Source organism: Mercenaria mercenaria, chromosome 12, assembly GCF_021730395.1.
Source record: "Mercenaria mercenaria strain notata chromosome 12, MADL_Memer_1, whole genome shotgun sequence".
Lineage (NCBI taxonomy): Eukaryota > Metazoa > Mollusca > Bivalvia > Venerida > Veneridae > Mercenaria > Mercenaria mercenaria.
The window spans coordinates 39,169,030-39,181,427 of record NC_069372.1 but is presented as its reverse complement, the minus strand read 5'-3'; the positions used below and the strand labels follow the sequence as shown (position 1 = coordinate 39,181,427).

Here is a 12,398-nt window from a genome sequence, read left to right as displayed (position 1 = left end):
TAAAAACAAACATTCTGACAAAGTTTCGGGAAGATTGGAGCAAAAAAGTGGCATCTGAGTGTATACAAGCTTTTCCTTTGATTTGACCGAGTGACCTAGTTTTTTACCCAATGTGACCCAGATTCAAAATTATCTTCGGCTTTATAATAAAAACCATTCTGACCAAGTTTTATTACGATAGAATAAAAAAATTTGGCCCCTAGAGTGTAAACAAGCTAATTCTCTGATTTGACCTGCTGACCACATGACCAAGATAAAAGTCCATCCGAGATTTCGTGCAGACAAACATTTTGACAAAGTTTCATGCACTTCAAAACAAAAATGCAGCCCCTATTGCATACACAAGTTTTCCTTTTATTTTAACAGGTGACCTAGTTTTTGAACCCTATGACCCAGATTCGAAATTTGACCTAGAGATCATCAAGGCAAACCAAATTTCATGAAGATATGGTCACAAACGTGGCCTCTAGAGTGTAAGCAAGCTTTTTCTTTGATTTGGCCAAATGACCTAGTTTTTTATCCCACATGACTAAGATTAGAACTTGACCAAGAAGTCATCAAGACAAACATTCTAACCAATTCCCATGAGTTTCAAACATAAATTGCGGTCTCGGGCATTTCTTAATGGGACACAGTACACAAAATTCTAAAATGGACAAAGAAATAAATACAGTCATTACAAAAGAAATATCCAGCAGTTACAAAAATAAATTTGCCTCATTGAATATATAGACTAGATCTGCTAGACCGAGTATTTCTCTATTGAACATGTCATGAAAACAGAGAAAATATGAGACAAATCATGTTAGATATTTGTATCAAATACAATGTATATCTATTTTGTTTAGAGCGAAAACAGAAATTGTGAATTTCATAGATATATCAAATGTTACCAAAAAAAAAACTAAAGTTGCTTAAAAAACACCGAGGCAGCTGCCTCGGTGTGTGCCTCAACGTAGTTACGGCATTGGAAGTATTAAAGACCCACCAATACACGTGGTCTACTTTTTCCTCCCACATGAACCTTGTGCAAATAATTGTGATAATACTGGTATAATACAATTATTCTACAAGATGACAGGTGGGCAATCTATGCCCTGTTTTCACAACTTCATCTGCAAACTTATTCAGCCTTTCTCTTCTCAGTATAGTTTTATAAACATAGAATAAACAATCATACACTATAGAAACAAAGTGTGGTCTAAACTCGCCTTAATAAATGAAGTATCGTACATACTACTACATTAATTGAATAATATATTTAGATATTAAATACATTGTCTTAGCCTTATATCTGTTGCTGTCAAATTGTAACTAGGTACTTGTTATTTCTCATTTCTCCATACAAAATGTGATTATTACCATCTGACATGGAAATACAACAATCTGACTAAAGTACTTGATCTTCTAAACGAAGATCTGAGAATGACCCATTCACATTCGTCTTCTGTATATTTTGGATTTCCAATATTGCAATTTTTATTTTCGCAAATCTATTTTTATTTGAACCAATCAGAGAACTTGCTTCAACAAGCATTCAGCTGAAACATCAAAACAGCGTCGACTGTCAAAGAGTAAGAAAAATATAAAGTTAGCCCGGGGCTCAAACCCGGGCTTACAGGGCAAGCTCCCTACCGGCTGAGCTAACTGGCTAACTGACACTTTACGTGACCAAGTCCGTACCATGGCTATGATTTCTCTCAAAACACGAGGGCGTAGTCATAAGAATTGTAAATATGAAAAAAGAAAAAACAAACAAACAAAAAAACCAGGCTAAATATAGATTTTGAAAACTTACAAAATGTTGTCAGTAAGCCTTCTGATTGGCTAGCGGAAAGGTCGTCAGAACTAGGTTATCAATAGCACGTCTTCAGATCCTAAGCGTAGCATAATAGGAGATGTACTTAAGCCAGAATGGTAAATACAAAAAATTACAGTTATTTTGTGACGTGTCTTTAAGGTACTTGACAACAGCCACTACTGACATTGACATTTTATAGCGAAAAATACAAGTATAAATAACTCTCAAAATATACTAAGCATTTAGAATTGAAGCTCAAACAAGAGCTGGCACTATTAGTGACAAACGCCTCCGAAGTATCGTACTTGGGGGGACAAGAATGCTACAGTTGTCTAAGCAAAATATGCCAGAATAGTTTAGGTATGACTTATTTTTGGACCAGATAAAAAAGGCTCTCCGAAGGTAATCTTGACCTTGGAGCTATATCTGGGTCTTGAGTATGACACACCAACTCATCATATGGAAGAATTGTGACAAGTAATTTTTGATGAATGGCAGAGTAATTGACTGGACAAGAAACATACAATGTTAGCATTTGTCTTCTAATTGTGACTTTGACTTTGAAGCTATGGGTCTTCGGCTTGTGTCTAACACGTCATTCCAATATAGGGAACATTTATGCCATGTAATTTTAAAATCTCTTCATCGATGGAAGACAAGAAACACACCATGTAAACCGTTAACCTCTAAATATGACCTTGACCTTAGAGCTAGTGGTCTGGTTGTTATGCGTGACACGTTATGAGGAATATTTATGCCAAAAAATTTCGAAATTCCTTGATGAATGACAGAGTTACGAACTGGACATGAAACAGACCCTATTAACCTTTGACTTGACTTCTAAGTGTAAACTTGATCCTGGAGCTAGGGGTCTAGGTCTTGCACGTAACACATTGCCTCAATATGGTACACATTTATGCCAAGTTGTTTCACTACCCCGTCATCCTAATAACTTATAACTTCTAAGTATTACCTTGAACTTGGAGCAAGGGATCTGGGTCTTGTTCATGACACATTGTCTGATTATGGTTACCATTTATGCCAATATATTTCAAAATCCCTTCATGGACCGGACACATAAACAGACCCTGTTCACATTTGAACTCTAAGTCTTACCTTGATCTTGGAGCTAAGGATATGGGTCTTGCCCATGACACGTCGTCTCATTATGATAAACATTAATGCTAAGTAATTTCAAAACCTCTTGATGAATGGCAAAGTTACGAACCGGACACGAAAAAGACCTTAAGGTTCATGTAAAGTGTCTGAGACCACCCCTTGGGTAAATTTTCATTTTGGAAATTATACCCAAAAGACCCATAATATTCATAGCATATATATACGGAGTTCTTCAGACGAAGTAGAAAATACTTTATATAGAGGTCACCTTGTTTGGAAATATGTATTTTGTCTTACAAAACATGTACTTCAACTGTCCACATTATATTTTGTACAAAATATCAAACTTCTTTTACAAACATATTTTATTTCTAAATTTGTTTTTGTTGTGTGTCTTACATACTTATCTAGATACTCCGGGAAATGAAAAAATAGTTTACTTTTATATTTGTTGAAATACTGCAGTTTTTTTTGTCAATTTGACAGCTCTACTTCCACTTTCATATTGCATTGTTTGCTTTTTTTTTAAATGTACGTGGTTTGTAACACTTTCAACCCCCGGAGTACCTGGACAAACATGTTAGATGCAAAATGATAAGAAAAGTAATGACAAAATACTTTTGAAAAAGAAGTTTGATATCTTCAACAAAATAGAACATGAACGGGCAAAGCACATGTGATATAAGACAAAATGTGTTGTCCAAAGGAGAATAACCTCTCTTAATAGTTTCTTCTATTTATTATGAACAATTTGATGTATTCTTTATGACAGACTAAGGCCTATGCGGCGTAAAAAACTAAAACAAATATTCACCCGAGGGGTGGTTTCAAAAGACTTTACTTGAACCTTATTAACGTTTGACTTCTAAGTGTGCTCTTGACCTTGTAGCTAGGGGTTTGAGTATTACACGTGAAACGTCGTCTCATTCAAATTAATATTTATGCCAAACTATTTCAAAATCCCTTCATGGATGGCAGAGTTACAGCCCGGACAAGAATTTAGAAAGTTACGGCCGGATGGCCGGACGGACTGACAATGCGATCTTAATATGCCCACCTTCGGGAGCATAAAAGTCAAAGAATATATTGTGCGTAAATAAAAAAGTCATTTGCTGAAACATCGTTTAAACATGTAAAGATGTTATTGATAAATAAAAACCTAAAATTGTATCAACTGCTTTTGTAAAATTCTTGAAATAGAGATATACATAATAACTTAATAATAACATAATATATTAACAAAACCTCGGAAGCACCGAGGACAGGCAAACAGTGAATATTGCAGACTCGATTTGATTGAGACCGCACTAGCTCTAGTTGGTTTTTGTACAATAGTCAGCAGTGTACATGTATTTAGACAATTTACATCCATGCTTTGCAAGGAATGTCACGGATCAGAGTGATAGACTGGCTATATTCATCACTACAACCCGGCAAACTTTAGGGAATCTAAAGTGGTAGTATATTCATGGCATGGCCAAATGCGCTGCTCCCAACAATGTTCGTACTCGTTTCTTCCCTTGTTTACTCCCCTTTTAGAACTCGGCGTCAACTTTCAGATTTTGTAGACAACCGTGAATGTGGAAGAATCGCGTGTTTACCTGTGCGATTCTTTGTTTTTAAGAATCATATTTATGATTTTGGTAAGTATCAGCCGGTATGTTTTTATCTAATTTCTCGAAGAATTCATATAAACAGCTTGCAAGCTTGACACTACGTTCGTACTCATCCGTACTCCAACTGCGTCTGTATTTAATATGACTCGAATGTAAAGTTAATATTCTTTAAATTGTGATCGAGTCCACCAAATTGTGAAATGATATGAACAATTATTGGTAATTTTATGTTTGTAATAACGAGAGATATAAAAAATCGCTTAAAAACCCTCAGGATGTGCTTTTGAATGTGTTGTTTATTTCTGGGCCCTGGATACGGATATTTATAACATGTTTACCGTTTCCAAGAACAACAGGAATGGTAAATAAAAAATGTACCGGAATCTTCAAGTCATCACATATGAAAACAAGACATAAAGTCGTCGTTTGTTTTGTGTATTAACGTCTGCAGAAGCCCTTGGGATATGTTTGTGACCTCGACCGAAGGTCAAACAATCCCGCGGGCTTCTGCAGACGTTAATACACAAAAAAGTGTATTATCCCTACATTCATTTATATGAACAGAACAAACGTTTTTTATCGAATTTTTATAACTTTGCAAAAAACAACTGCTGTAAGAACCAAATAAGTCAAGTACCATTCTTTGGTGGTTTAACTACTATTAAAATCCCAACTTGCATTTTGCAATTTATAAGTGGCACTGCTTTAAAATTAAATAACCGATATTCGACTATCAGGGAATTTGTGACTCTGGTGGATGACCTTTTGTCAGAGAAGAGTCCAATTACAGAAAGACAATGTTCATGTATAAAACCATATATGGCATATATAGCCAAGGGCGTAGGAGCTGGGGCGGCAGGGGCGGCGCCCCCCGCCCCAATATTTCGAGGAGCGGCGAAATGTGACAGGGTATTGTACAAAATAGGTAATCCGCAACGACCAAGGTCGCTGTATTTTCACGTCCCGCAGACTCGGATTATAGGCAATACATTAATTTAATTAATGAAAGTTAATTTAATTAAATTAAATGTTGTGTCTCAAATTCTGCCGACAAAGGAAAGTATCTTAAATAAAACACAAACGCAAATCGGGATCTTTAGATGTCTTTACATAAAATATATTAAAGAAAATCAAAGGCACAAATCATAATGATTAAATAAAACGCATAAAATGTAGAAAAATCCTCATAGATTTTACAGATCTAGTTAAATTAACAAGTATTACAGCTTCTACATAAAAAATAAAAGGCCAATCAGCCTCGCAATTTTGCATTTCCAAATCGATCATTTGGTAAAAAGAACCCTGAACTCCGTCCAACCCTCAATGGTTCAAAGAAAACAGTGAACTGCGTTTTACCTTTATAATGCCATTTAATGACTAAAATGCTATAAGGATGGGATTACCCCTTTAAGTCAGGGTCTTGTGCTCGATCCCCTACTTAGACATTACTGGTTTTACCCTGGCAAGACATTGTCCATATCTAGCATCGTATCTCCATTACAGTGTTTAAACATAGTAAACTGTAAATAGGGGTGAAAACTCGAAAAAAAAACGAGTATGTTCAACAGCTATTGAGCAGTCTAAGAAGTCGCCAGATTGCACCATTTACTCTAGCTATATGCAAAATTTTCCCGGGCCCACCCCGGACTAGGTTCATAGGAGGGGGACACCCCCTCCCAAACCCACCCCTCCGCCGCCCCAATGCTCAAATCGTCCCTATGCCCCTGATGCCTCCTGCGTATCACAAAGATCCATTTGCTTCTAATGTTCGTTCTCCAACTTCATATACCAAAACCAAATAGCGAATCTTTCAGAAAAAAAAGTTTCTGTCTTCTATTTCAGCTATTTGGAATGGCCACCTTCAGTACTTCAGTAAAAACATTTTTAACCTACAGTGCTGCAAACTTGAGATAAATTCTTTTCTTACTGATGGGTAAGTATGCATTTCTTAATATATGTTTGAGCCTCAAGTTAGTTCGGCTTATTCAATTGTGTCTGTTAAACTTTATTGTTGTCAATTTCATTATTATTATAGTTATTATTATTATTATTATTATCATCATCATTATTATTATTTTATTATTTTCAGGATTGATTGATTGATTGATTCATTCATTCATTCATTCATTCATTCATTCATTTAAAAATAGCTAAAAATTGTTGTAGGAATCACTTAAAATTAAAATTTGAATGCTTTTATTACCTATGTCATTGGTTTATTATCATTCTAAACGTGACGGGTCTAGTGTATATGTTTGCTTAAAAATGCGAAACGTTTTTATTTTATTGTATTTGTCCGTAAGTATTGCCCTGGCACTCATAATTATTCCGTATCCTAAATAGCGATGTAAATATTGAAAAACCTATAGTAAACTATATAGGTTATTTTAATAAATGTAGATATTTTCAAAATACTAATATAGCGAAAAACAATGGAAACGACCGAGACTATGACGAAGGTTAATGAGTGTCGGGTAAGGAGTTCAATATATATCTCATACACACGGTTACACCCGTAGCAATATCGCGTTGTGTAAGATATAAATAGAAGGTTAAAGGTCCAATACTAAGGAAAGTGAACATTTTAATTTCTTTTAAAAAGCACAGAAACTATTTCATTTTATTGGAAAATGAAAGTTGGTATGTAGAAATTCGAAATAAATCGCAGTATATGTACAATTATTTTTCTATGAAGTATGAAGAAAGTTAAAAAGACCTGGGGGGTCATTCTGTCGATTCATTGAAATTTCAACATAATACACATACATTTCTTTGAGTTCCAAAGACCTTCTGTAAATTTTGACCTGTCAATCTTCATTATTTAGTGTCTTGCAGAAGTCTATGCACTGGCTATGAAAAAAATTGCCAACTCACTTTCCCTTAGTAATGGACCTTTTACTGATCACACAGTTTAAAATATCATACCATAATCTTGGATGGATTTGTAACTTGCATTTTTTCAGTTTCTGTTGATATATTTACCCTGTATGGTTCTGTCCTGTTAAACTATGGTGCTGACGAAATACTTAGAGTGTTTTGTAAGCACGATCCTTAGTTTTCAAAGCTGCTTTATAGAAAGAACTGAAAGTTGCAATAGACGTACGTTTTTTTACTAAATTTCCTTTCAAACATAAACAATCCAGCAGCTATCGGCTGCCTGTGGTAACTCTCAATTTTTCGCGGAAAGATTTTACATTGTGAAAAAGAAACAGGTCTGGCCCCTACAATATTACAGCGGTGACGAATGTTAAAACGTGATTATCTTAAAGTCATATAAATTGATATAACTTAAGTAATTTACCAAGCTTATAATAACTTACGTATCCATTTTCATCAAAATCGATTCCAAATTGGTTCCTATCTCCTCCTCCGCCCTTGACCTTATGTCCGACACCCTGCCAGACGTGATTTGGGTTGCATGGGCTCGGTATGATTTCACCGTTTGGAATGTTTTGCTGAAAAGATGGGTAACTTTCTCCAAAACGAAACAAGCCAAGCGCCAACAGTAACTGTAAACTGATAAAAAATATCGTACGTTTTATTAGATAGTTGGAGATGCGCGTTCTATAATTAGTTATTTGTATAAGTATTACCATAAGTTCATTGGACACACCTTTAGCTTTGCAAATATATCTCTCGTGTTAAACACATTTGTTCTTACCTGTCTTGCTTTTAACACCTTACAAGGCAATATTGACTAGTTTGGATCGCACATTTGCGGGGAAACACAGCAACAGCAGAACCATCTCGACCGTTATAAAATCCCAGTACAGTGTATATTTTGTTCTCAAAATGGAATTCCTCTGTATATATTCGAAGCGAGTAAAGATTTACATGCAGCAAAAGTCAATGCTTTGCGCTCCATCATGACATTTTTGTATCAATTTATTTGGTGGTTATGTTTCTTCTTAAAATGCGGACAAACATGATATAGTACGGTGCCCCTAAAGTGACATGTTACGCACTTTTTTTCCACTTAGGTAATGTGAGACTTTTTTTATTTCGTTTAAACGAAATGATTTCGTTTAAACGAAATAACTAATTCGTTTAAACGAAATAACTAATTCGTTTAAACGAAATAACATTTCGTAAAAACGAAATCATTTCGTTTAAACGAATTAGTTATTTCGTTTAAACGAATTAGTTATTTCGTTTACCTAAGTGGAAAAAAAGTGCGTAACATGTCACTTTAGGGGCACCGTATTATAGACCATCATGTGCAACCTTCTTGACTAACGTTAGTACTACAAGTAAATATTTTGCTTGTAAAGTCTAATGTTTTGCATTTCTGTTAGCGTACTAAAACTGCAAAAACAAATAAAATAAAAATACGATTTTTTTCCGTTTAAACAGTAACAAATTAACAATATAGTTACCAAGCAGACTCTTAAGTCAATCAGCACAATAAATATATTGAAAATCCAAAAGAAATTAGTGAAAATTATTCATTTTTTTTTTTTACATTTTTTTCAGTGTTGGTTGATAAGCACAATGGAAAATGTGTGCTTCTGTTATAATCCTTGGAACAGGCTGTTTCCCGAAATGCTGCAATTTTATGTATAAATCATCTTTTATATAATTACCAACAATTTATTTGTATAGCACATTCCGTAAATTTTAAAACAAAAATTTATACTAGTATGAGACGTTAGTACAATATTTAAGAAGAAAAAAAGCCTTGATCCATGCAGACCTCGTCTTATATACTTTAATTTGAAAATACCTGTTATAAGCCATTATATCCAATGCAAAATGACAACTCAGACAAGTGTATGAATATATTTATACCACTTAAAGTGCTCGCTCCTAGATCACCTCAATTTTAAACTTTGGCGTTTTGAAATAAGAAATCACATGATGTTCTAAAAATCGTTACTAATTCTAAAATGTGAATATAATAGAATGGGGGAATGACACCCTTACTTTTCAGTTCAAATGAGTGTGACTCAGCATGCACACCTCTAATGTCAACACAAAAGAAATAACGTAAAAAAACCCACAATGCAACGGAACAAGCGGGTGTCATTGCATACTTTCAAAGGTTACTTTAAACCGAGTTATCTTGGGTAGGCAGTTTACACGTAACATGTTAAGAATCATTTGTAACAGGTTAGGGCCTCCGTGGTCAAGTGGTTAAGGTCGCTGACTTCAAATCACTTGCTTCTCATCGGTGTGAGGAAGCAACCAAGCTTACGGGATGTCGGTGGTTCTACCCACATGCCCGCTGGAAAGTCGCCATATGACCTATAATTGTGTCGGTACGAGATAAAACCCAAAATTGAATAAATAAATATATTGTAATAGGTCTACCGATGCGTGTCTTGATTGCGTACGTTTACCAACCATTTCATGTTGACTTATAAAACTTTAGTAAAAAAGTGTTCATATTTGTAAGCGCCAGTCTCTTTAATAATTTATTTAGCTAACGCCCAATGTGGTTCTGGGACGATCTGTTTACCTTACCCTTGCATGATCGTAAGAGGCGACTAATAGGGTCTTAACACTTGGTTTTGTTGTAACTCTGTGAATCCAGCAGGTATGCAAATTTTGATTCCATACCTCATGTTTTTATTTCGATGTAAATGAGATGTGAAACGAAAATTTGTATAGTTGTCGCAACTTGACCGCGATGGTTGACCTTAGGCTGATTATTCATATCGATTATTTCATTGTAGAAATAAGGTGTGCTTACACTGCTTAGGGTAGCCGTGTATATTTATATGGAATTAGTTTGTATACAATGCAGTTTCAAAGTATGTATACATACATTTGATAGGATTACACGACTGCAGTAAATCTATATCACGATAAATCTACGTCAATTTTAAAGTTTATGAATTTAAAGAAATGAGGCGTTTTACGTACACTCCTTTTCAATAATAGGTTGTGTCTCATTATGTATTATAATACAAAGGTCAACCGTCGGGGTCAAGTTGCGTCCACTATAGTCCTGGTTGGCGCCATATAACCTATACTGTGTCGGTGCCCCGTAAAACCCAAATATAAATATAAATATAAGTATTTAGCTAACAGCTAATTATTGTATCATCCAACTCGGGGTGATTTAACATAGCAACATTTATGTCAATAAGGCTCTCTCCCTCTCTCTCTCTCTCTCTCTCTCTCTCTTTCTGCGTTAGACATATCCGAATGACTGTACTCCATTTGTACCTGTTTACGCACATCAGATCTTTATAAAGACAGTGGTGCATTTAGTACATAATGCTGGTTCATGTGATAATAGTGAAAACAGATACTACTTTAACGGATATATTTACTGAATGTATTACAAAATTGAAAATCGTATTTTCGGTGTAAATAGATCGGCCAAAAGATTTAAATTTCATAACTACATAATACATTGCAGCGGTTGCCGTGCAAACCTTATTTACCTGAAGATTTATACGTATTTAAAAGAAAAGAAAAGAAAAGGAAAGGAAAAAAGGAAAGGAAAAAGAAAAAACAAAAAACAAAAAACTTTAGTCCTTCACGAAACAATCATTTTTGCATGATCATGTAGACATGTTGAATTTCAGATTCAATGTATATAACAACGGCATTATGTATTTATTATAGAACGCAATAAGTGAATAACCAGTACGGCAACTCTGAAGCTCGATAAAGAATTCGTAGCAGATCGGATACCATAGATATCCAGGTACTCTCAATATATATTTTGCAATATTGTAGGTGGGTTTCTAAATTAATAAGTTCTTACGCAAAACAAAAGATGAACATTCATTATTCAGAAATAGATGGAGGTTTACAGGAAGAGATTATTTAGTACAACCGTCAATGACAAAAAAAAGAAGAAACGATTCATCTGACTAACCGCAAGAAAATGAATTAACATTTCTATGCGGTATCACCAAGCGCAGGTATTGGCGCAGGGTTCGGAAATGTGGGCTGATGATTTGAATATTCAATAACAGTTTCTGCATTGCAAGATTCAGAACCAACAATTTTCTTGCAATAGTTCACATTCCCAATTTTAAAGTATTATACAAATACGTACGGCCAAGTCTTTTATCCGATGCTATCCTAGTTCTGTCATAAACAACTACTTTGTAAACTTTACATTCAAGACTAAACATTGGCTACGCCATTTTATCATTGTTTTGACAAAAAGACTACTTCGGCATAATACCATCAAAGAGTCTCTCCAGTTCTTTGATGCTTCAACATCACTTTGCTTAGAAGAAAAACAACTTCTTCATTCTTTCATTCAAGAGTAGCCATTGTACACGTCATTCGTTTGATGTTTGAGTGCCGCATGTTTGACAAAAACGGCAAACCACGTCAAATCTCTGTTCTAAGTTGGAAAATCAACGGTTTAGGCTATAAAAAGATACCGGTATGCTAGTGAACATGATACACCAAATAAGAAGTGAGTATGAAACAGTCTTTGTACAGAATGACAATATCGACACAAATTTGTTCACCTCCACTGTCTAATACGACAGCAAACCGCATCTTCAGTGAGGAACTCTACTGTAAATCACTCGTTGTCTCCAATTTTCAATCTAATAATGCCTGTAGCATGCATGGAGATGTTAACGGCAACGTGATAATCTTTTGCTCACCCGGTACACTGGCGCCAGATCAGAAAGAAAATGCCTCTGTATATGTTATACCCTACCCCTAAGTATTCTATAAGAACCATGGTCATCAACGCGAAAATATACCAACCCGTTTCAATCGTAAATTTCTCAACATAAACGCGAAGTTCGGTGAACGGGTACCTAGTATATTTAACAAGCGATAATTTATCTTCCATCGTGCACCAGTCACCTTGTCTCAATATTCCATATTGCCGAGATTATCAACATATTTTATGCTTTCGTCAACGTTACAGAAAAAAA

General features: G+C 35.0%; 1 protein-coding gene across 2 annotated transcripts in view; it reads right to left on the bottom strand.

Moving 5' to 3' along the window:
* The window catches only part of LOC123533077 (DBH-like monooxygenase protein 1), a 32,119-nt gene extending 22,762 nt beyond the window's left edge, over nt 1–9,357 (bottom strand). The window contains exons 1-2 of one of the 2 annotated variants that reach the window (XM_045314697.2): nt 9,260–9,357; nt 7,857–8,052 (exon numbers count right to left, since the gene is read on the bottom strand). In XM_045314697.2, the coding sequence (XP_045170632.2) occupies nt 7,857–8,052; nt 9,260–9,273 (210 nt within the window). In that variant the 5' untranslated portion in view covers nt 9,274–9,357. Of the gene's footprint in view, nt 1–7,856; nt 8,053–9,259 lie in introns of those variants that run through there. The other variant, XM_053519747.1, reaches the window with a different exon arrangement.
* Between the last annotated feature and the right edge of the window lie 3,041 nt (nt 9,358–12,398).